This window comes from Lontra canadensis, unplaced genomic scaffold, assembly GCF_010015895.1.
Source record: "Lontra canadensis isolate GAN:19392208 unplaced genomic scaffold, GSC_riverotter_1.0 scaffold2, whole genome shotgun sequence".
In the NCBI taxonomy this organism is placed as follows: domain Eukaryota; kingdom Metazoa; phylum Chordata; class Mammalia; order Carnivora; family Mustelidae; genus Lontra; species Lontra canadensis.
The window spans coordinates 9,233,104-9,258,796 of NW_022630996.1; the positions used below are offsets into that span (position 1 = coordinate 9,233,104).

The window sequence follows — 25,693 nt, forward strand, 5'->3', positions numbered from 1 at the left end:
AGTCATATGAGTGGGCCCCAGTCCAATTTGACTGGCATGTGAAGAAAGGAGATTAGGACACAGATACATGTGGAGGGAAGACCATGTGAAGACATAGCAAGAAGATGGCCATCTACAAGCCAAGGGGACACACCTCAGAATAAATCAGTTGCTGACAATTGATCTTAAACTTCTAGCCTCTAGAACTCTGAGAAAATACATTTCTCTTGTTGAAGCCATCCACTCTGTGGTACAGGGTAAGGCAGCTCTTGCAAATAATATGGCAGGTCTCAGGAACTCTAAAATATCTCCCTGGTTTGTGCTTATATTTGCGCTCTAAAACTCATACTGGCCAGATTAAATATAAGGAGAAACTCAGAGGAACTGAACATGAAGCCCACGGGAAATGAAAATAGGAAAAAAAAAAAAAATCCTCCAGGAATTAGGAGGATTGGCTGGCTTGTTACTGATCATCAGAGAGGTCTAACTTCACAGACCTAGCGCTTCCATCTCTGGTGGATTGGACACTGTTGCCCGCAGTGGTAGGGGTGGCCAGATGCAGGCCACACCTGCCGATGGCACATCTAGGATTCAGTCTGCCCTTTCCAGATCATGGAAATGTGCCGGTTCCAGTGTGTGTTTGGAAGGTAAGAAGTGGGACTGGGGTCAGTATATGAGTGTGTGCCCACTTTATAAGTATTACTTGTCTGGAAACAACTGCTCAGATCTAATGAAAATTAGTAGCCATGTCTATCCAGTGACACATTTCCAAAACTGGAAGAACTCAGAGATACACAGTTTTCAAATTAATTTATTTTTAAGGCAGTCAGAGAACCAAATTATTCAGCATAAATTGAGCATGGAAAAGAAAAGGAATTAAAGAAGTCCCCATGCTTGACCATTGTGGTTCTCAACCTGGGTTGCACATTAGAACTTCCTATGAGAACTTGTAAAAATCCCAGTTTCCAGGCCATAACCCAGACCAACTATCTCAGCCTCAGTAGCTTTGAAAATTAAGATGTTCCTTAAAAGCTTTCAGTATCAGCCAGAGTCAAGAATTACGATGCTAGTAGGAAACTCACAGAGACTAGACACACACACATGCATATACGCATGCATGTACACATAAGTCCACAGTCCATTCTGGTTCTCTCCAGTGGGTGAGAGAAACTGCAGCCTAATGAATGAGGAGGAAAGAATGAGAGAGGGACTAGGCAATGGGTGGTGGTAGGGCTGGGTGCATATGGAAATCATTGCAGAGTTTGGAATAAATAGAACGAAGTGGGGACATGATTCAGAAAGACCCCTTCTTCTTTGACTTGGACCAGTGGATAATTGACCTTTTTACATTTTTCTCATCTGGTGATATGTAATGAAGGTTGTAAGTTCGGCTCAGGCTTTTACCTTGAAAAATGGCGGTTAAAAACATTTCAAGTAGATAAACATTCTGTCCTTTGTTTCTATATCAAAAATGAAGATATATAATGAATTAAACATGGGATTAGCCTGAGTGAGTTCTCTATTTCACAGCACTAGGTAAAGCCCACCACGGTGTGCAAAGGTGGCTCCCAAATGGAAGACACTTTCTAGAGCGTGACTCTCCTTTTTTTAAATTTTAATTCCAGTGTAGTTAACATACAGAGTTATATTAGTTTCTGGAAAATAATCTAGTGATTTAGCAATTCTGTATATGCTTCGGTACTCATCACGAGTGTGCTCTTAATCCCCTTCCCCCATTCCTCCCTCCCCTCCTCTCTGGTGACCAGTTTGTTTTCTATAGTCAGGAGTCTGTTTCTTGGTTTGCCTCTTTTTCTTCCCTTTGTTTTGTTTCTTAAATTGCACATATGGGTGAAACCCTATGGTATTTGTCTTTCTCTGACTTATTTGCTTAGCATTGTACTCTATATCCATGTGCATCCTTGCAAATGGCAAGATTTCGTTATTTTTTATAGCTGAATAATACTCCGTTGTGTATCTATACCACATCTTCTTCCTCCACTCATCAATCGATGGACACTTGGGCTGCTTCCATAATTTGGCTATTGTAAATCAGGCTGCAGTCAACATAGGGGTGTACTTGTGCTTTTGAATTAGTGTTTTTGTATTTTGGGGGGTAATTACCTGGTATTGCAATTACTGAATCTTAGGGTAGTTCTGCTTTTAACTCTTTGAGGAAACTCCGTACTGTTTTCCCGAGTGGCTGTCCCAGTTTGCATTCCCACCAACAGTGTGTAAGGGCTCCTTTTTTTCCACATCGTCACCAACACTACTTGTTTCTTGTGGTTTCGATTTTAACCATTCTGTCAGGTGTGAGGTGATACTTCATTGTGGTTTTGATTTGCATTTCCTGATGGTGAGTGATGTTGCCCATCTTTTCATGTGTCTGTTGGCCATCTGGATATCTTCTTTGGAGAACTGTCTGTTCATGTCTTCTCATTTTTTATGGATAATTTGGGTTTTGGGCACTCAGTTGTGTAAGTTCTTTATATATTTGGATACTAACCCTTCATGGGATATGTCATTTAAAAATTTCTTCTGCCATTCAGTAAGTTTTTTTTAGTTTCATTGATTCCCTTACTGGCAGAATCTTTTTATCTTGGTGAAGTCCCAGTAATTTATTTTCACTTTTGTTTTCATTGCCTCAGGAGACACATCTAGAAAAATGTTGTGACTGATGTCAGAGAAATTACTGCCTGTACTCTCTAGAACATTATTTCTAAAAACTGTTCTAGAAGATATCTACCAGAGTATAAGTTTCAGGAGGGCAGGGACCTGACTTGTGCTGTTCTTTACTGTATCCCTTTTGCTTAGAACAAGGAGTAGCCCATAGTAGGTGCTGAATAAGCTAAAAGAAGAAAAGTTTCACACATGAAATTTATCATAGACTGGTGGAAGCTGTGGTAAAGAAGTCATTTAAGTAATATTTTCATACAGTTATGCAATTACAAATCATTTTTTCCCTTTCTTCAGGAAAGAATAATTCATCAGGGCTTCCTGCTACTTTAACTCAGGAAAGAGGGAGGTAGGGTACCCACTAATTTTGAGTTAGGCACTATGATGTGATAGGCACTCCTCATTTCAGCTTCAATGCAACTCTGGGCATGAAATTGTATTTATCTTACTTTATATTTGAGAAAGCATAGGCCAGAAAGGGTCTTATTTAATGCTTCACAGTTTATAAGTGGTGATTCAGATTCGAGATCAGACAAACACCAAAGACCATGCTGCCTCTTGGTATTATACACCCATGAAACTTTGGCCATGTTAGATAAATCTCGATGTCTAGAATCATTCAATAGTAGAGCTTCTGGGGAACTTGCCTGTCATCTGATGTAACCCTGGGGGAACAGATGAGGATAGGGACCCGTCAGTGATTCATCTACATCCATCCTGTTGCTTAGGAGCAGAATCAGTTCCGGGCTTTCTTCTCTTTCAGCGCCATTTTCTGCCCTTTTATCCCAGTCCCTGAGCTCATACCCAGAAAGTACCTTTTACCCCTCCATCATTACCTTCTCATCAAACACATCATCAGGTTCTGGTCTTTTGTCTGCCTTTTTTTTTTTTTTTTTAATGTTTGTTTTATACACCTTTTCAGTTTTATTTCTGTCCTCTTTTGTTTTGGAAAATGGCAGTGGCTTGATAGGCAAATGATGGGACGTTCAGTGTGGAGAACGCACTCTTTAAATTTTAGAGTAGAACATAAAGATGTTGGTTAGGCTGTGACTACCCGGCATTAAATTGAGAAAAAGCTGGAGAATATCACTGTGACTTGATTCCTAATAAGGCCAAAAATTTAAAAGACTTGTTTGGGGGAGAGAGGGCACTTTTTATCCTGACTTGGCACCGAAACTCTGGGAGATGACTAACTATCCCTCTGTTTTAGTTAAAAATCACCTTAAAACTTACCACACTCCAGTCCGTTGGGTAGAAATGGTTCATCCTGTGGTTACATCGATATTGCAGAAGCTCCACCCTCTAGCCTTGGTACGATTTCATCAACACTAGTTATCAAGTTGGAAACTCTTAGTAAAGGTTCTCCTCTGTTGAAACGCCACTTAATCCGAGAAGAGGTTTTTGTCCTCTTCTTCCATATTATATACTCAGAAGAAGAGAAAATATTGATATACTTAACGCAGACATAAGAACTGAAAGGTACATAACTAGAATATAGCTTTCCTGGATATGGGGACAGGGTTGCTCTGGAGAGGTCAGTGATTGAAGGATTGTAACTGGAATTTGCTTTGTTGCTGCTAAAATCTACCAGGGATATACTGACGAGCAATTGCGTTGGACACTGTAGATTATAATTTCTCAGGAAAAGAGATGGAGAGTATTAATTACAGTTATTAATTAATTAAGGAAATTAATTAAGAAAATCCTGTATCTGTCCAGGTTTTTAGTTGCAGCAACATCTACTCTAGCTAGTTAAGCAGAAAGGGGTTATTCGGGGGGAATTCTATAGCTCACAGACTCTCCAGAAGGGCTAGAGGACTTGAGTTGGATCCGGGAGGACTGCAGCAGAAAGCAACAGATCCCAAGAGAAATGTCTAATCATGCCAAAAGTGACTGATGCAGAAACCCTGCTGCTAAAATTGCCCACAGTTCAGCACATATGCTAAGAATTGAACACCATACCTTTCCCCTCGAAACCAGATACCTTTGCCTCCCTTCTTGCCAAAATACCCAATTTCCCCCAATTTGGCCCTTTTTTTCTGGTTGCTGACTTCTACCTCAAAGTGTACCTGCTTGCTAGAAACGAGGTCACCTATAAAATTCCGCTGCAAGGGACTCTGGGAAAATGGGTCTTTAACTTTCAAAACTCTCCCTGTAAATCCGAGGAGCAGGTGAGTGTGTCTTGAATTGGCATTTAGTGAGCAGCCGGCAGCGGAGTGTGCGGGAGGCTGGAATGTATGGAAGTCCTCATCGGACCTAACCCTCCCTCCTTTTGCCTAGATGAGGCGTTGATGACATTTCTCAGAGAAGTTGCCAATAATGTCCTATCAGACAGTTCCCCCACTGCAGAGTGAGTTAGGGATCTCATTATTGGAACCACCGGTAGGTTTTTTTTTGTTGTTGTTGAGTCATTTTGGTCTTTTCAGTTTTGAGGGGGGAGAAGAAGTGAGGATAATTGAGCTGTGGACAAGTGAAGAAAGTGGGAACCAGGGCCACTGTCTGCCAACAGTGCTACATCAATGACCAGAGCACAGAACCCTTCAGAGGGCGAGGAACAGGTCTCTAAGCCACAGTGTCTCTCAGCGGTCCCCTTGGAGGATGGGCTCACTGCAGAATAGAAGGTAGGCAAGCTAAGTGGAGCTGGCAAGATGGCCCCCCTGTGGGAGAGCCGTGGCCCTGCAGGCGGTCTGGACGGCGTGAGCAGGGGCAACGCAGTGAAGCAGGCTTCTGGCGGTTACCACTGGAGTGCAGAGTCTGAGCTGAGGCCGGATTGGGGCTCACGCAGAAGGCCTTTGTATGAGCTGAGAGTTTCCTAGGGACTACAGAAGATGTGGCCTAATGATCATCTTAGAACATTCTAGAATCTTAAGTTATGGTCGAAATGGAAATTATTAGTTGTCACTGTTTAAACAAGATACGTAACATTTGTATGAGCCTCCAAATTTGCCTGGGACAGGAAGAGGAGGGAGCACAGGAATGCGTGTCTGTGCTACAGGTGGGCCAGGGAACCATGTTAATCTCCCCCACCAACCCCCCGCACCATCCCGTCCACCCGTTCGTACTCTGCTGTCACCAGATCCTTGTTACATTTTCCCCTGCTCCCGAAAACCCCAATTCCTTTTACTTCTTCCCAGCTATTTCTCAATGGTTTACCGTCTTGCTGCTCTTTTTTTGGGCAGTTGCCTAGCCCTCTCTTAGGTTAGACAATCCATCCTTAAAGATCAAAAGGACGGCCACTGTTTCAGTGCAAGACTCAGCTTGTGTGCAGGACATGGCACTGGGCAGCTGATTATAAATGAGAAAGGGGGTCGGTAAAGTGATGCTCCCAGCATTCTCAGTTCTCTCCTGCTCAACAGATATTATTTGTTGCTTCTTTTAAAGATAAAATAAGTTGCCAACAATTCTTTCTAGACTCTGGGCTCTGCCATCCCTTGGCAATGAGCGTGTAGATGCGTTTTTCTAGGCTGAGAGACTCTCCGCTGTGTGGAGAGGGGCGGCGGGCAGCCTGGGACGGGCTCCCCTTCTCCCCGAGACCCCAACAGGTTGGTGGTTGCTGCCCTTGTATCTGACCGGAAAGAGAAGCCTGAGGAATCAGGCCGGAATTTTGTCCTTCTTGATCAGAGGGAAGCCCTTGCTCTGTTTGGTCTTAAGGTCTGATTTGGGTTTTATTCTGCTGTGGAAATTGTCTTTCAACATCTGTATTTTAGTTCCCATTCATGACACTGTAGCTGAAGTGAGGAGATCTAGTTCTTATTAGCATATTAGCAAGATCTCTTATTAGCATAACAGTTTTGTCTTCTGTAAGCTAAAGTCTACAGTGACTACCTCATCATTGTCAGGATGGAGTGACTGTAAAAATGCTTGGTAAACATGCAGTATTCTTAAAACTATTTCCTTCCTTCCAAATGAAAATCTTGAGGTGGATGTTTCCCTCAGTACCTTTTTGGGCTAAAGAACTATGGCGATTACAACAGGAGTCATCACAATTAATATTTATTGAGAGACTTGTGTGTTTGGAGGACATTTTAGCATATTGAGTCCACACTGTGTCCTTGAAGAATCACAAAAGCGCTGTGAAATGGTTGCTATCATCATTCCTAACTTTACATCCGAGGACACGGAGTCAGAGAAGTCAGACGCTTAGCGTGAGGTTGTACAGCTGATAATACAGGTACCCCGGTTTCTTACCCAAGAAAGAATGAACTTCAGACCCAGCCCTACACTCCCTCTTCTGTCGCGGCTTTCCATCAGCAGTGGAGTCAGACCCAGACTCCTCGGCAGGACAGGTGGCTCCAGCGTCCCCTGACTGACGTCTCGCCTGACCCTTGCTCCTGGCATTGCCCACGTGCTCTGCCCCAGCCCCGCCACAGCCCGGGGAGGGCTGGTGGCATGGCCATGCGTGCTTACACACCCGCTTCTCTGCACCCGTGGGCCTAGAATCCTGGCGCCTGTTCTCCTTCTAGACATCATACATTTTGTTCTGTGAAATCCAGCTTGTTCGTTTGGCAAGCGAAACCACGTGGGCCTGGTGGGCCTCGTGCTAGAGTTGGCACCGGATCAGCTACCGCCCTGCGTGGACCCACAGAGCGGAGGGAGCAGCAGAGGGCAGGTGCTGTTAGAGAGCCATGCGGCCCTCTGGCACGGTCTCCAATTTATTCATTTATTTAGAAACTCTGTGAAGAGCCTGCAGTGGAATGGGCAGTTTGGCAGGTGCTGGGGATACGAAGCAAGTTTCCTTCCCTCTTACTGCTCTGTTCTAGTTGGGGGCATTGTTGGGGGGGGTGGGGTAGATAATAGTGACAAAAACAAGAACTAAAAGGACAACCCCATATTGGAGGAAGCGCTCTTGGAAAAGGCGGTTGGGGGAGAGGAGAGCGGCGAAGGGAGAGAGAGAAACCGGGGCAAGCTCTTCTGAGAGTAAGTCCGGAACTTGGTCTTGAACACAGAGCAGGAGCTAGCCCTGCTGGTTGCTCAAACAAGGCCCAGTTCAAAGTCCCTGAGGCCTAACAGGCTTTGTTTTGTTCCAGGACTAGAGAAGAGATCAGTGTTACAACTCGCTCGGCTTCCCTTCCCAGGCGGTAGGTCCTGCCTTTCTGCAGGACCGGCTGCTCTGATTAAGACGTTCATTCGTTCCCCCTCCATAGTGAGTGTGTCTTTGCCTCTCGCAAGCCTGAACGTCGTTCCCCTTTGTAGTCCCTAGTCCACGAGAGGATTTCAATGAACAGCACGGACTGGAATGAATGAACCCAGCCGTCCATCGGAGAATCCGGGAAGACCCCTCCCCATCGTCCTGTCTGGCTCCCTAGGGCACATCATTCGTTCCCCGGCTCCAGACGGACAGAGAATCCCTGCCGGGGCAGCGTCGTCATTTCTGAGCCACATGCAGGTGGCTCCTGTTGAGTATTTTTGAAGCCACTGGCATCTCACTACGTTGTGAATGTGCATCGTCTCGCTTACTCCCCCCAGGAGCCCCAAGGAGTTTTGTGCCCATTTTACAAATAGGACATGAAGGTTGCAGTTTGCAGGTTACCCAGCTCAAGAGAGGGTCAGGTTTGAACTTGAACTCAGAATAGTCCTTTTTCCAGAGTTCTTTTCATCATATCCATGCTTCCCAAACCGAGTGCTCCATATGGTGTCTCTTGGGATATTCTGAAAGAAATTAGGAATTTTGGATTATATTTCTACGATAATCCTAAATCATTACCAGATGCGTCTTCGGGGTCATTGAGCTGTGGGAGATCATTTTTGGCTCAAGCCTGTGTGTACTAAGTGCTCTAAAGCAAATAATAACCTTTAGTGCTGCATTTCTCAGGCTGGGGTCTTTTAAAGAGGGGGACACTCCTGTAGAATACGACAGAGCACGGTGCAACGTAGCCTGCTACCGTTGGCCTCCCAGGCCGGATGCTGAGCTGGACTCGGATTGCCACCTTGGTGCTCTGAGGGTCGGAGCGACTCTGGGGCTTCACGAGGACCTGAGGCTCTGCTGTCCTGGTAACCAGGGGTGACGCTTCGCGCGCTCTCCATGATTCCAGCCAGCTTTGCCCTGATGCAAAGCCTCTGGGAACCCTCAGGGAAATCAAAGCAGGCTGGCTGTTGCTCAGCACAAAAGGCGGGGGTGGGGGGGGAGCTGAAAGACATTTTCTAGAGGGGTAAACAGAATTTGTAGAAGAGCTCATCAGAGATGCAAAGAGCGAAAGCAGGTAAAATGTTCGCAGTGTCCTGCTGCTCAGACCTGGCACTGTTTCCAGTGGGTTCACCTATTCATTTGCTTTTGAGAGGTTTTTGAATCTTATTTTCATTCATAGTTACCCAGATGCAGAAAAGCACTACGTTAAGCCGCTGTGAGGGCTTCTCTCTGAAGAGAGAGAAGTCTGGGGGCACCTCTTCAAGTCTAACCTGGGCTTCTGCTGGAGACAGAGCACTGGGTGGGGGGGGTGGGGGAGCAAGAGGAATGGGGTGGTGGGGAAATCTGGAGGACATGCGTGCAGGTGTGTGAACGGGTGACTGAGGGGGGCACCCATGAAACTATTAAGGGACATCAAATCCTATATTGTGTGCCAAAGTCACATACCCAAATGATATATATTTTAAAATCTGGGGGACACATGTAAGTCACAGCTGACCTATTTTGCACTTCTGTAATTAATTTTTGTACCAAGAAGAAAGTGTGAAATGTCATTCACTGGGGTACGGGTTCACTAGCTCTTGGATGACACAGTACCTCAGCCTGGGTGGCTTCAACAGCAGAAATCTGTCTTCTCACAGCTGTGCGGGCTGGAAGGCCAAGATCAGGGTTTCTGCAGGGCTGAGTCTGAAGGCTGTGAGGGAAGGATCTGTTCAGACCTTTTTTTGTTTGGCTCATAGATAGCTGCCTCGTCCCTGTGTCTTCACATAGTTTTCACTCTGTGCATGTCTATGTTCAAATTCCCTCTTCTAAGGACACCAGTCTCTGGGGTGAGGGCCCACCCTGATGACCTCATTTTAACTTACCTCTAAAAAGACCCTCTCCAGGAAATTCAGATTCTAAGGTATGAGGGTCAGGAACTTGATACGAATTTTTGAGGAAAACCTAATTCAGCCTGTAGCAAGATGCATAGAATCAGTTGGAACCACAACAACAACAACAACAAAAACCCATTGGGGAAGGAAATAAGAAATGATTTATGGAGCTGTACCTACTGAACTTTTAAATATTCTAGACTTCGAACTTTTAAATATTCTAGACTTCGAACTTTTCCCCTTGACATAAATCAAAATTTGACTTTCTAGTAGCACCGGTCATGTAATGTTCAACATCACATACAATAAGAGAAAGTGATGATATGCTAAGTGGGAACTACTTATTATTGACTCTAATAATACTCTGCATTTCTGGTTTAGGCTACCGACATATAAGATCTGATTGTATGACAGCTTTTCTCCCTGGGCCTGCCTTCTTGCAGAAACCAGCTTTTGAACATTTACATGTCATGTCAGAAATACCATCTCTTTCCTGTGTGGGGGTGGAAGTGAAGAAGGGTGAGGTCTTCAGAGTGGTGCACAGAGTGAGGGAGGGGCAGATGCTTTTGCTGAACATAGGAAACCCCTCGTTAGTTCCCGGCCCCGTGTTTTTCTATGTCTGTGTGAACACATGCGCACATAGACCACTGTGCCTAACTCGAGTTCTTTACACTAACTTTGGAAGACACGAGAGTGAAGTCAGAGCTTCATTCTACCTGTCACTACTAGCCGTCACTACCAGCAGCTGTGACAACGTGTAGTGACTGGGACACCCACCGCACGTGCACGCGCACACCCTAGCATAAGCATCAGAAGCGCATGCCTTCCACAGGCAGTTTCCCTTGCATTAGTTATGTTTGCCTCTCTTCAGTTTAGCTAGTATTTAAAAACAAAATTCAGCCCGTGAACATCAAATTCACCCCCTGCAACACACAGCTGTTGTTCTCCTTCTGTAACTTGTAGACAAGTGAGAACACCAGGGATTAAAGGCCTTACAGATGATGCCCTTCTGATCCTCTTCCTCTCTGCTCTTCTCCTGTGACTCAGAGGGAAAAGCCACACAAATGTTCAGCTGTTCCACACCAATGAATCGGTGGCGCTAATACAGGAGGTTCCCGTAGGCCTGCTGCTGATCGTCTTCCCAGTCTCCCATACACAGAGGTCAGATCGGGGCATCGCCCCAACGCACTCATGACTGCTGAATAAAGAAAGTGCGTCCTAACAATCCCTTTCGCGATTGGCTGGGGAAGCCAAAAGGTGTCTCCACTTCCTTTAAAGAAAGGAGAATGGGGAGATGGGAGGGAAAAGTGGCTGAAAGGCTGGAGAGCCGGGTCTTGGGTGAAGGGAGGGGGGTTACTTTACCACTGCTGGGTGACTTGCTTTGGCACGGAACTGACATATTTAGTGTCTTATTAAGCTTCCTCTGTGTGATCAAGGAAATAATCCACAATAAGTACAGTTAAATCTGTATTACTCACCAGCATTTTCACAGTTGAACTTTCTGTTTTGAGGAGCTGCAGTTAAACGCTGAGTCACCTCTCAGAGTAAGTGGGGGCAAGACAGAGGTTCCCCATAGAGCCCAGACATGGTTACCCTGGGTCTAGACAGACGTGTACTATCTTCTTTCTAGCACGCACCATCCTGTCTACTTAATAACAGAAAGGACAGGTCAGGAGGACGGATGGTTGAGAGGGAGAGGTAGGTATTGTGCAACACAACTGATGAGTGCAAAGAAAGGTGGATGGTGAGGGAGAGAACACGTATCCGCGTGTGGGCAGCACCGAGGAGCGGTTTGGATGTACGCAGTCCATATGTAATCCTGGAAGTAAACGCACGGAGTCAACAAGAGGAAACAAAGCAAGTGGTATTCCAAAATAAGAAATCGAAGAAGAAATAACAGAATAATTGCACAGATAGTGGACTAATCAGATCAGAGAATGATTTAAGAAAAAAAAAATGTAAAGATTATACGTTGGATTTTTAAATAGAAAATTCTTTTTGTGCTGTGCAACTTAATATATGCTACCCCACTTTAAACTGAAATGTTGGGAAATTTAATGAAGGAGGCTGAGCTGTCTAGTATCTGGTCGGATTCTAGGCAGATCGCTGAGTGGCGTAACTCGGGATTTAAAAACCTTATTACCAGTTCTAAGGAAGAGCTAGGTGACATGAGGGATTAGGTATTTTCAGGTAAGCGGGTGGCTAATTCTGAAGCACAAGCAAGTTCCTTTAAATAGGTTCATGAAACAGTAAAAGAATGGTGGTGGTTTCCAGCCTTTTGGACATATCTACATTGTAACTATACGCTGACAGTGATATGATCCTTTCCCTTCACTCAGTTCTAATGGTTTTTTTAAATAAACTTTTTATTGGGGTGCCTGGGTGGCTCAGTGGGTTAAAGCCTCTGCCTTCAGCTCAGGTCATGATCTCAGGGTCCTGGGATCAAGCCCCACATCGGGCTCTCTGCTCAGCGGGGAGCCTGCTTCCCTCTCACTCTCTTCCTTCCTCTCTGCCTACTTGTGATCTCTCTCTGTCAAATAAATAAAAAAATTTTAAAAATAATAATAAATAAAGGTTTTATTTATTTGAGAGAGACAGCAGGAATGGGCAGGAGAGGGAGAAGTAGGCTCTGATGCAGGGCTTGATCCCAGGACCCTGAGCCAAAGGCAGACGCTTAACTGACTGAGCTGCCCAGGTGCCCCAGTTCTCATGATTTATTGAATGAGTCTCCAAAGGCTAGTTCCCATGGCTCTGGCATGGCTCCCTCTGGCCTTGCCTTCCTGCTCTCTGGATCTAGCATGACCGTTTCTGACTGTCCATAGCCTCCTCCTATATGAATTCTACCTGTAAGAAGGTGCAAATCTCTTTTTTCTATTCCAGTAAGTAGTTCCTGCCACTGGTTTAGTGACCCAAAGCTACTTCATTGAAGTCAATAGCAAACAGAGTTGAACTCACGGTAGTTAAAATCCAGGCTCCACTCAACCATTTCATCCCTCAATTCCTTTTCATGCTTTCTGGGGGCACAGGCAGGCCCTCTGAAAAAAAGCAAATGAAACCAAGACGTTTTGCTAAGAAAATGAGATAAGCTTATTCCAGAATTCTCAACTCTTCTACTCTTGACATGCTATCTCCCTGGCGTTCTCTGAAAACCTTTATATTGTTATCTTTCTTCCAAGATCCACTCCCCCAACTTTCTCTCCAATTTCCTGAATCCTGAAAATGGGAACAGGTGTTTACTTACCAACTGCATGGCAGTCCTGTTCCTAAAAGGACCTGTGCTGGATGAAAAAGAGATGATGCACGCTGTTGATTACTGGCCTTTTGAGAACAAGTTTGCTGTGATGGGGTCCGACAGAAGTCACTGCTAGGAACGTCGATGATTACTGCCTTTCCAGAAAGAAATTTGTCAGTGCATATCTAGAGCTTTCCGAAGGCCCTACCCTTTGGTCCAGCAGATCCTCTTCCAGTAATCTGTACAACACTTTACAATATTGTGATTTGTACAGAATGTGCATTGCATCCCTATTTGTGGTAATAAAAAGTGAGAACAAGCTAACTGACCAACAAAAGAGGGAAGGTGACAAGACATATGGAACGGGATGCCATAAAGGAATCCTCTGTGGGCATGCTTCAAAGTAGATGCAGTGGTATGGAAATAAGTTTTAGTATAAAATACTTTATCAACCGTCAATATAGTCCTACTAAAAGTATGTGTTACATATAGTCATTGAAGAATACAAATAGAGGGGCGCCTGGGTGGCTCAGTGGGTTAAGCCTCTGCCTTCAGCTCAGGTCATGATCTCAGGGTCCTGGGATCAAGCCCCGTGTCGGGCTCTCTGCTCATCGGGGAGTCTGCTTCCTCCCCTCTCTCCTTGCCTCCCTGCCTACTTGTGATCTCTGTCTGTCAAATAAATAAATAAAAATCTTAAAAAAAAAAAATACAAACAGAACCCACGGTGGAAAGTGTTCTGCCTGTATTTTGAAAATATGGGTGATTTCTGTTAACATATATCTGTTTCTTTACTTTGTATATAAGCTCGTATTACTTTTAAAACCAGCAAAGTAATATTTTTAAGAAGAATAAAATAACAGAGCGAGGAGAAACTCCTTACCTTCAGGCTGAATTTCCTGTAGACATTCTTTTTCTCCCTAGTAACTAATTCTTCCCGAGGATACTGTATCTTTTCCAGCGTAGGCATCAATGATGCCATGAGAAACTAGGAAGAAGAGAAATAGACATTGAGGTCATCAAAACAGCTGCTGCATACCCATGATTCCAATTAAAAACACATACTTTTAGAGTACTTTATGATTTTGGAAGACTCTCACAGCAAGCACTCTTCAAATCTTATAAACTCTACGAAAGCAGAATTTTGTCTTGTTTGCCATCATCTCCCAGCATCTAGAACGGGGCCGGGTACACAGTGGATATAGGGTAATATTTGCTAAATGAAGAAATGAATGTTTCTTGAACAATGGTGGTCAAATAGGATTTTAGAGGTTGTAAGCTCACACAATATTCATGATGTCCCTCTCCAGAGGACAGACTCGGTGTTCTTATTCTCAGTTTATAGAAAACAGATGTAAAATAATCAATTTGCCCAACATCACAGAGCTGGTAAAAGGAAGGATCGGATTAGAATAATTCTTTGAGGATTTGGTTCTTAGTAGGATTCGAGCAGAATTTCATGGTTTCCTCATTGCCCTACTAAACAAAGGCCCTGATGCCACTTACTTCTTAAAGATTTTGTTTTCTAATCAGAATTTTTAAAATGTAAGGTTCCAAATTTACTGTAGCATGACTCTCATTAATCCCTATGTTAAATTACTATGTTAAATTTTAAATTAAAAATTCTCATGATGCATAGCAAGAGCTATGCATCATGAGAATTTTCCTTGGCCAAATTTTGATTTTTCTAAATAGAATACTGTCAGGGTGGCCCCCCGGGTGACTCATAGCCATGTGAGCAACCCGAATCCTTTCTGGAGTGTTCCTCCTTAAGGAAAGTCTTAGGACTTTCTGAACACTTTCAAATATATCTTGAACAAAGCAACCTGTTTCTTTCTGAGCAACATGAAATACACACATATCAGGAGAAAAGAAGGACTACTATCCCCCATCACCTCAAAAAGTGGCCAAAAAAGAGTGAAAGTCTTTATAAACCTAGGAAAGGAAAACACACCAAGGGCACCCCCGTTGAGTGTTCATGCAGTGAGGTCCCAGGAGGGATCACCCAAGGGCACAAAACAAGCCACTTTTCAGGCAGGTGCCCTTTGAGCGCGCATGTCCGCAGTGGCTCACTTCCTGTTGGCATCCCTTTGAGTTTCACAGCCTCAGCCCCTGTGGGGAAGAGTGACATGGAGCCTGGGGTGTTATTTCATGTGCGGCATGTGTGTACTTCCTTCCCTTGTCTTGGCTCTTTGCATTGGGAACTACAGTGTCCGGCTGTTTGACATCAGGATACCGATCACAGTGGCTCTTAAAACCTTTCAGAGTAGCCGCTGTGTGACTGTGTCACAAACAAAACACTTGCTTACGCTGGTGTAGCCCTGCTCCAAGCCGATTCGTAACCCTCATGCTCATAGCAGATTTCTCTCCCTGTAACCTTGATGGGCTGCTAAGATGGGACAGAACTCTCTCACAGAGTTAGTTCAGTCTTCTATTTTAAAGACAAGAGCTTTAAAGGGTTGAGAAACCTGGATAGCGTTCATGGATGTATGTTTGTAATTTTCTTCTTCATAAAATAGCTTTAAGGAGATACTGAAATACTGCAAGATTTTGACTGCACTCCTTACTTTCCTCGAGAAATACGAATGAATTGACTCTGTTTCCCATCCACGTGTTCATTTCTTCACTTTTAGGCAACAAATACTTCATGAGCACCTATCATGTGCCAGGCACTAAGACACCGATGTAAATGATAGATACGGTCTTCTGCCCTCACAGGAAGAGGGAAACGTAGATTAATTAGGTATGAAATTAGAATTGAACGATGAATTTTCTAAGAGCAGTGAGAGGCACATGGAAGTGTCTGACTGTGGGTGGAACCTGCTTGGTTTGGGGGTTCTGGGCAGGTTTCCTTAAGGAACTGAAGTCGAAACGAAGGTCTCAAGGATGAGCCGATGTTGGCTAAGCGAGGCCGAGGGGGTAGGAGGACGAGCGGGAGGAGAGAATGCCGTGCATAATGGCTGAGGCTATCTGGGCATTCCTTTGACACCCTGAGACAATTTTTGACACAATTCAGTCATTTGGCGGAGGTGAAAATAAGCAAAGAAACCTCAAGGAAGCACGTCAGGCATGATGAGCCGGTGAGGCAGGAGTTCTTGTCATGGGAGAGATTCATGTACCTCACCGAGGAGCTGCCAGTCAGCTGTCACGCACTAGGCCCTGTGCTGGCGGCTCGGGAAGGAATAGTGGGGCGGGATTCTGCCCTCACGTAGTTTATGCTTAGGGGCGACTACAGGACAAACAGTCAGTGCTCTGAGAGAAGAGATACAGAGAGAAGGCTTCTAACGCAGACCAAGCAGAGAACCAACTAGAAGTTGGTGTCAACACTGGTACCTAAAGGATGGGAGGCATTAACCAGATGGAGGTGGTGGGGGAGTGCAGACCTGACGGAATGAAAAGGAGATTTGAAGGCCAAAGACTAGGGGAGAAAAAGAATGAAAAGACTAGGGGAGAAAAAGTGCTCCAGGAACTGAGATAGGCAGAAGGGTAGAGACTCAGCCAAGGGAGGGGATCTGAGTGACGGCTAAGAGACGTGCAGAACAAGACCAACTGCATTTACTAGAGGTGGATGAGCAACGGAAGCTGTGGCAGGAGGTCAGAGAATGGCCGCTCATTTGATTCTACAGCCAGATCGAGGTGGACCTTGAGGAATGACTAATACTCTTTTGGACTCCATTTCTTCAGCACCTACATAGGGCAGATGGACTAGGTTCTTTGCAGATTGTAGATTTGATGATACTATTTAAAAACCCTCATGTAGAGGGGCGCCTGGGTGGCTCAGTCATTAAGCCTCTGCCTTCAGCTCAGGTCGTGATCCCAGGGTCCTGGGACTGAGTCCTGCATTGGGCTCCCTGCTCAGCCAGGAGCCTGCTTCTCCCTCTACCTCTGCTTCTCCCCTGCTTGTGCTCTCTCCCTCTCTCAAATAAATACATAAATAAAATATTTTAAAAACACCCTCATGTAGAATGGGTAAAGCCTGAGAGGCTGTTCCTGAGTTTTTGAGGCCACGGAGACAAGTAGTGACAACATTCATATAGTCTGCCTGTAAAATGTACATAAGTCACCAAAAAAAAAAAAAAAGCTTTTGTTTGGAAGCAATATTACCAACCTAAGTTTCTTCCTTATTCTCAGAATTTGAATACTTTTTTATGTGAGAAACCAAAGTGACCTCATGCAAATAGAATTTAATCCTTCCCACTACTTTCTACTTAGATTTGAACCCAGAGTGGTCTTAAGGTCTCCAGTGTGTCAAAGGAATGCCCAGATGACTGGCCAGCAGTGTCAAAAAGAAAACTTTCTGATTGGCATTGTACAGATTAAATGGGCAATTGGTTGATTTCTTGGTATTTAGCAACTTGTTATTTAGTGAATTTAAACTATGGGCATTCCCCAGTAGGGGATTTGGAGAATTTGAGATCAGAGAGACTAGAATTATACTCCAGCTGACATCCCAGATTATTCTCTGAGGATACCTTTCTAATAAACAGCTGTGGTTTAAAATGTCAACCAAAGACTGGGAATTATTAAATGGTTAAGACACTGACTATTCAGAAATAAAACAGAAAACAGAATTTGACTTTATAGGTATCTTTGAACTTGGAAGTTCTGGTCATCTTACCTTTCATGGGTCCAAAGGAGGGGACGTTTATAAAGACAAGCAAAACCAGAGTGAAAGTTTAAGTCTCTTCGGTTTAGGTGGAAAGGGAAGGACGGGCATGAACAAAGTGAAAGCTTGCGAACAGCAATTTAGCGGGACGTTAGCAACTCCTGGAGTAATTGTGTGTGATGCCCTCTTGAAGCTTGAGTAAGGAGCGTAGGACAATTACTTTGTATGGAAATATTACTTCACCTAGTAAATAATGGGCTTTCAATCTTATCAGAAGAAATGATGAGGATTAGGGAAAAAAAAGGGTTCAGGCTGTGCCTAGGTATAAGCTTGGGTTTTACAAGGTACGTGTTTGGCATTACGTTCCCTAGGTCCGCCTTGGACACAGGCCCTGTGATCCAGTGAACAGGGCCTGCTTGCCATGATTATTGTCCCAGTACTCTTCTGTCACTCAGCACATTCAGGTACCTGCTCAGTCAGTGTGTCTTGGAGATGATGAAGAATATTAATAATATGGAGAAATGGCCTTTTGTTCTTAGCAGGTTTCATTAGGGTGATAATAGACTAACATTTTTTTTTTTTAAGATTTTATTTATTTATTTGACAGAGAGATCACAAGTAGGCAGGCAGAGAGAGAGGAGGAAGCAGGCGTCCCGCTGAGCAGAGAGCCCGATGCGGGGCTCGATCCCAGGACCCTGGGATCATGACCTGAGCTGAAGGCAGAGGATTAACCCACTGAGCCACCCAGGTGCCCCTAGACTAACCTTTATTGAGAACAGGCTGTTAAACCATGGTCTGTTCTCAGGGAATTTTCTACAGCTCATTTAATGAGGATATTGACCCTATAAAGTGGTACGAATCGTTTGCCCATGCACAGGTGAGAGATCTGAGACAAATAACACGACTGGCTTTCGGGAAGCCTCAGCTTGGCTTAGTGGTGGAGCCAGGACTCACATGCCAGCAGTCCAACTCCAGAGCCCGTACCTGACCCCTCTGTTTCTACCACTACTGTGGGCCAGAAAGGGGGAAGGATCCTAAAAACACCTAGCAATAGCCTTTCACTTGCTAGCCTAGCAATTCTGACTGGTCTCATCTTTGGAGCCCAACCTGACAAGCCCTGTTCACACTGCATTCTCTTCGGCCTAGGAAAAGGGAGACAGCATGATGATTGAAGGGAAAAGGACAGGATGTTTAGATTTAAATCCTCATGGCTGGGGCGCCTGGGTGGCTCAGTGGGTTAAAGCCTCTGCCTTCGGCTCAGGTCATGATCTCAGGGTCCTGGGATCGAGCCCCGCATCGGGCTCTCTGCTCAGCGGGGAGCCTGTTTCCCTCTCTCTCTGCCTGCCTCTCTGCCTACTTGAGATCTGTGTGTCAAATAACTAAAATCTTTAAAAAAAAAAAAAAATCCTCATGGTTTTACTTACCCAGTTTAGCTCAAGTTGGGACATTCCATTTGCTTCATCCAAGGCGAGAAGACTATGGAGTCAAAGCTCCATGTGGTTCAGAGCTGGTCCTTCAGATACGGATCGCTGGCGAATATATAAGCAAAGAGCAAATCAGGAGAGAAGGCACTTTGAAATTGGCAGGAAAAGTGCTGATTAACAGCCCCATGGGAAGGGCATATGGGGAGTGAGGGGGCTAAGCAGAGTTTTTATACCTCTCCACCAAGCAGTGAGTATCCTGGTGTGTTCTCTCACAGAGGTCTGCCCTGTTTCTCTTTTCTAAGTAGGACCCTGAGACAGTATTTTAAATACCAAATGGGAGCAACCAATAAGATGGCAAGCATCTACAGGTGTCCGCATGAAGGAAGGCTGTATCCCTCCCGCCTGCACTAGGCACTCCTAGTGCACTCTCCTGGCAAAAGCAGGTTCACACACACATGCGCCTTGTCCCTCCATCTAATCATTTCATTCCCGGACGATGACAGTTGGCCCATGAAAAATGAGGGGTGGAACTGCTTGGGTCCACTTAGATGTGAATTTTTTTTTTTTTTAATAAATACAGTACTATATCAATAGCATTTTTTTCTCTAGCTTCCTTTATTGTAAGAATACGGTATATAATGTATACACAAAATATGTGTTAATGAACTATGTATGTTATTAGTAAGGGTTCCAAGCAATAGTAAGCTATTAATAGTTAAGTTTGAGGGGATAAGAAGTTACATGCAGATTTTCAACCGCATGGAGGGTTGAAAATCCCAAGCATTGTTCTAGGGTTAACTGTCAAAGAAAAGTACCCCCATTATTTACTAACATGATGATTTTTTTTCTCTTTTTCATCACAGCAGAATCTAAGAAGAAGAAAAAGGAAGGCAAGAAACAGGAGAAGATGCTGGACTAATGGGTGCTGCCTTCTGTGGAACACGAAAAGGACGTCAGCAAACAGGATCAGTTAACTATTGCATTTATACCTATGTAGGCTTTTTATTCAACAGTTATCTATAGCTTAAGTACACGATAGGCAAAAACAAAAAAACAGAAAAATTTTGTAGTAGTGTTTTTTTTTTTAAATGTATACCATAGGACCACTAGGGGCTTATAATAAAGGACTGTAATCCTATTTAGAAAGTTGACTTATAGTACATGATACATGGTAGAAAACTGAGGTAAGTTTTTTTGGAGTTATGTGGTATTTTACATTTAAATTTTTTTTTTTTTTTACTTTTTTTTCTTTTGCCAGCAATTAAGTGTTATGACCATGTAAACTACTTTTCTTGTTAATTTTTTCACCTAGACTTTTTTTTCCCAATTGAGAAAAACATACATACTAAACAAAACAGCAATAAACTATAATCATCCTATCTGAGGAAAATATCTTGTTTTCTGCCAATGGATTAAAAAAAAAAAAAAAACTTTGGTTAGCAAAATGGGGGGAGGGGGCACAGGAAGCCCTAATTCAATGTTGCTTTTTTTTTTTTTCTTTTCTTTTCTTTTTTTAAGAAAAGCATTAAAAGAAATTCACTTCGGCAGGAACATTTGTTTTCCTGATGAAATTATTTTTCCTTCTGAGGAAAAAAAAGACTAGGAAAATAAATCAAGGTGATGCTGAAAAAAGGTGCTTTTGTGTGCAGTGATTTGCTATTGCAACCCTCTTCCATGGTCTCCTACACTCCCCCATTAACCTGCTATCAGACAAACTAAATCACTCTTGGGCACAAATGTTATAGAAGGTTTAGGTATACACAGCATAGATGTAAATGTACATCTCTGTATTTTTTTTTTAATTTTTTTTTTCAAATATTTTATTTATTTGACAGAGAGAGATCACAAGTAGGCAGAGAGGCAGGCAGAGAGGGGGAAGCAGGCTCCCTGCTGAGCAGAGAGCCCGATGCGGGGCTTCATCCCAGGACCCTGAGATCGTGACCTGAGCTGAAGGCAGAGGCTTAACCCACTGAGCCACCCAGGCGCCCCTGTATTTTTTTTTTTAAGATTTTGTTTATTTAACAGAGAGAGAGAGATCACAAGTAGGCAGAGAGGCAGAGAGAGAGGGGGAAGCAGGCTCCCCGCTGAGCAGAGAGCCCGATGCGGGGCTTGATCCCAGGACCCTGAGATCATGACCTGAGCCGAAGGCAGAGGCTTAGCCCACTGAGCCACCCAGGTGCCCCATACATCTCTGCATTTTTAACTATCAATATTTAGTGTTATAGAATTGAACAAAAGTCCCAAAGTAACCCAGAGTTTAATGGACCAGGAAAACACTCTTCCTGATTTCGATTATGCAAGCTCAGATTTATCCAATATAAGAACAGAGTAACACATGCAAAATAGTAGTTTGTACTTGGCTTCTGTAGGCTAACAATTCCGACTCTATTATCTATCACATGTACCAAGATATCTACCGAGGACTGTCTGTACAACTCCCTTATCTGCTGGGTTCCAAGTACAATCTCTAAATAAACAAGTCAATGCTTCTATTAGAGAAATAACACCTCAGAAATCGGCTGAGATTAGCTAGTATTACGCTTGAAAAAGCCACTGCTAATTTTAAAGTGGTAAGACTCGATAAACAAAACACCTATCTACCAAGAGAACTCCAAGTCCACTTTCAGAAATAATGGTTTCAGCATATCTTGGGCGAGCCATAAAATCATTACAAACTGGTCTAATGATACAGCCAAAGAGCCTTCAAAGCTAAACTGCTCTGCAGTTGAGTCAAAGACTCCACCTGAGCTAGAAATGTTGAAGGGGGTCCTTGCTCCCCACTGAGTCAAAACCAACTGCCAGTGAGGAGTAGAAAAACCTAAAACATTTTATGGACTGGTGCTTGATAACAGCAGAGCACCTTGTAAAGAGCGAGTGACAGAGACATGAACCGTGAATGCAGTCCTTTTACCAGAGGACCTGAATAGGAAAAAAGCACTCATGGGGATGGATGGAGGAGAAGAAAGTTTTGAGTAGAGTTCTTTATAGCAAGTCCCATAAGGAGAGAGATGTTGGAAAAGTATGCAGCAAATTTTGTTAGCCTCTCAGCTAAAATTGCTCCTCCGTCATTCTTTAGCCAAAACAGCAGCTCATGAATCAGTAATGAGCTAAGGTAGACTAGAATAAAATCTCCCCAAAGAAAAGCAGCTCTGTAAATGATCGGGGCATCCCCTCCACTCACAGGGCATGGAGGATGATTCCTAACAAACCATAGGATAACCCTCTGATTCTCTGTTAAAGCAAGGGCAAGCGTTGGAATGTTCATTGCTGTGGCATAGGCTATGAAATGAAACTTCCCCTAAGTCTTGAGAATTATTCTACCCCAGCTCCAGCTTAAAATATCTTGCTGAAGTACTGAAAACATAAATACGAAAGGACAAGCTCCAAAAAAAAAAAAAAAAAAAAAAAGATTCTCACAAATAAGAGAAAACAGACCATCATTAGTCATTTCAGAGAGTGCACTAGCAAACTCTTCTTCCCAAATGTTCTGAATTTTATGGACTTTACCTTAAAGTTTATTTAGCCTTGAGGTAGGAAAGGGAAATATAAAGAAATCAGCTATGATAGAAAAAGAGGCTTGGAAAGTTGGAGGACCCTGAGTGCGTCTCATCCTACATTTACAACTAGTTATCACTCATATCCAAGAGCATGGATTGGAGAGCGAACCGAGGATTGGCAGAACAAACCCCACAACTAAATGCAGAGAAGCTGCCACATTGGAGAGGTTAGAAATCGGAGAGGTTAGTAAGGGCCGAAATGGTAGTTGGAAGTTGACCAAAGGAGAGAGGAAGCTGTAGGGCTCCATGGACACAGAGAGGGAGAAGCCCACACAGGGAAAATGAATCCCTGTAATATCTGGCCTTGAAACCAAGAAGGGCTGAATTCTGTGAGTCTGTATAACCAGTGGGACTTGGGGCCTGGAGCTTTAAAAGTCAGCTGACTGAGCAGTGAGCAAGCCAGGATAGCCAGTGGTAGCTGGGTCTCTACCCCTAAAGAGACAATAGCCCAGGGAAAGTCAACATAGAAGCCACAGTTTGCACAACAGCAGGGAGATCTGTTTATGGTAATTTCAGAGAGAGTTGGGGGAACTTCTCTGGGAACAAAGGAGCCGGCAGCATACACAGAGCCACCTGAGGGTGGTGGCACTGCACAGACACTTGCCACTTACCCTGCTAGCAATATGCTCTGCCCATGAGTTCTCCTGAGGACTCACCCACTCCAGACATGCTGGCCTGGGCCCTGGGCTCAGTACCAATTTGGTTAATGCTGTGCAGGCCCCACCCAACTGCAATGCACACAGACACCGCCTGTCCCGGCCACCAACACCATGACCATGCACCATGCTCCCAGCAGCCAGTGGGCTGCGCGGGATACAAAGTAGGACCAGCAGCTCAATGCTGCCCTGCCCCTGAGTCCTGTGGTCATGCCTCCTGAGACCCTGCATGCTTGGTTCTCACTAACATCATAGGGAGTAAGAACTGGCCACAATAGGCAGAAAATCCATGCAGACAGCTGGGCTAAAAGGTAAAGGGACTCAGACACAAGAGCAGGACACTAGCAACACACAAAGGAGACTCCCCTGGAGTGCTGGGTTCTGGTGAACAGGAGACAGTGCACTGCAGGGCCCTACAGGACCTCTTCTTCCTAAAGCCACTACTCGCAAGAGCAGAAGACCTAGTTGACTGACCTTAACAGAAAGGAAAAGCAGACACAGAGAGGTAGACAAAATGAAGAGACAAGAGAGATCTGTCCCAAATGAAAGAATAGGACAAAATCAGAGCAAAAGATCTATGTGAAACAGAAACAATATGCCTGAGACAGAATTTGAAGTAATAATCAAGATATTCACTGTGCTTGGGAAACCATGGAGGACATCAATGGGACCCCTGACAAAGAGATTAAAAAATAACACGTCAGAGATAAAGAACTTAATACATGAAATTAAAATGCTATAGATGGAATAAGTAGTAGACTACAAGAAGCAAAGGAAGATATCAGTGACCTGAGGATAGCGAATGGAAAGCTATCAAGCTAAACAGGTGACAAACAAATCCTGCATAATGGGACTAGACTTAGAGACCTCAGCAGATAATATTCAAGTTAGAGGGATGCCGGAAGAGTGAGAAAGGGGGAGAGAAAATGTATTTGAAGAAATAATAGCTGAAAACTTCCCAAATCTGGGATTGAAAACAGAGATCCTGATTCAGGAGGCAAAGAGATCCCCCAACAGATTCAACCCAATGCAATCCACACCTAGACATGTAGTAATTAAAATGGCAAAAAAAAAAAAAAAAAAGAATGAATTTTAACGTTTCCAAGAGAAAAAAAGGCAGATACAAAGGAAATCCCATAAGGCTATTTGTTGATTTTTCAGCCGAAAAAAGTGGAAAAAAAAGCCAGAGGAAAGTGACATGATGCATTCAATGCTGAAAAGGAAAAATATGCAGCCAAGAATACTTTCTTCAGCAAGGCTATTATTTAGAATAAAAAGAGAGAAAGCATTTGCAGACAAAAGTTAAAATTCATGACCATTAAACCATCCCTCTAAGAAATGTTAAGGGGTACTCTGAGTAAGAAAAAACAACAACAACTGAGTGAAAGTAAGAAAAATAGAAGCATGAAAGCAAAAAAAAATAATTTTTTTTAAGTATATCTGTAAAAATCAGTCAAGAGAAGCACAAAATAAAAGGATATAAACTATGATACAAAATATCTGAAATGGGGAGGAGTGAGGAATAAAGAATAAGTTCAAAATTAAGTGACCATCAGCTTAATAGAGACTGCTACATGCAGAAGATATGATATATAAGCCAAATGGTAACCACAAATCGAAAAACAGTGATATGCAAAAAATAAAGACTGAGGAATCCAAGTATATCCCAGCAAACTGTGAAAGAGAGAAAGAGAAGGATCAGAGAAAAACCATGAGAACAAGAAGTAACAAAATGGCAATAAATATATATCTATCAATAATTATTTTGAATATAAACTGACTAAATGCTCCAGTCAAAAGACATGGGGTGATGGGACGGATAAAAAAAGCAAGACTCATCTATACACTGCCTACAAGAGACTTATTTCAGAGCTAAAGACATCTGCAGATTGAAAGTGAGGGGATGGAGAAACATTTATCATGAAAATGGATGTCAAAACCCAGAGTAGCAATAGTTGTATGAGACAAAATAGACTTTAAAACAAAGCCCAGAAAAAAAGACAAAAAAGGACACTATATAATAATAAAAGGGACAATCCAACAAGAATACATAACAACTGTAAATATTTATGTACCTAAACACATAAAGCAGCCAATAACAAGCATATAGGAGCTAATCAATAGTAACACAATAACAGTAGAGAACGTTTAACGCCCTGATTACACTGATGGACAGATCTTCCAATCAATAAGGAAGCAATGACTCTGAACAACACACGGGACCAGAAGGATTTAACAAATATATTCATCCTGAAACAGCAGAATACATTTTTTCAAGTGCACATGGAACATTCATTCTCCAGAATAGATTACATATCAGGCCATAAAACAAGTCTCTACAAATTTTGGAAGACTTTTCTGCATCTCTTACCATGCATCTTTTCTGACCACAATACTGTAAAACTAGAAGTCAACTACAAGAAAAAATCTGGAAAGAGCACAAACACATAAAAGTTAAATAACAGGCTACTAAATAATGAATGGGTCAACCAGAAAAATAAAAAAGTACACGGAAGCAAGCAAAAATGAAAACACAATGACTCAAAACCTTTGGGATGCAGAAGAATTCA

The 25,693-nt window shown here is 43.4% G+C and overlaps 1 protein-coding gene and 1 long non-coding RNA gene across 3 annotated transcripts in view; one reads left to right on the plus strand and one right to left on the minus strand.

Moving 5' to 3' along the window:
• The window catches only part of PTN (pleiotrophin), a 100,708-nt gene extending 80,164 nt beyond the window's left edge, over positions 1-20,544 (plus strand). Inside the window, exon 5 of one of the 2 annotated variants that reach the window (XM_032868464.1) lies at positions 19,774-20,544. In XM_032868464.1, coding sequence (XP_032724355.1) covers positions 19,774-19,829 — 56 coding nt within the window. In that variant the 3' untranslated portion in view covers positions 19,830-20,544. The remainder of the gene's footprint in view (positions 1-19,773) is intronic. The other variant, XM_032868462.1, reaches the window with a different exon arrangement.
• On the minus strand, positions 12,491-19,067 carry LOC116874039. The gene is made up of 3 exons (XR_004383922.1): positions 18,911-19,067; positions 13,764-13,868; positions 12,491-12,686 (listed from the first exon to the last, which is right to left on the minus strand). It is a non-coding gene; the product is annotated as an uncharacterized LOC116874039 (long non-coding RNA).
• Positions 20,545-25,693: the final 5,149 nt, after the last annotated feature.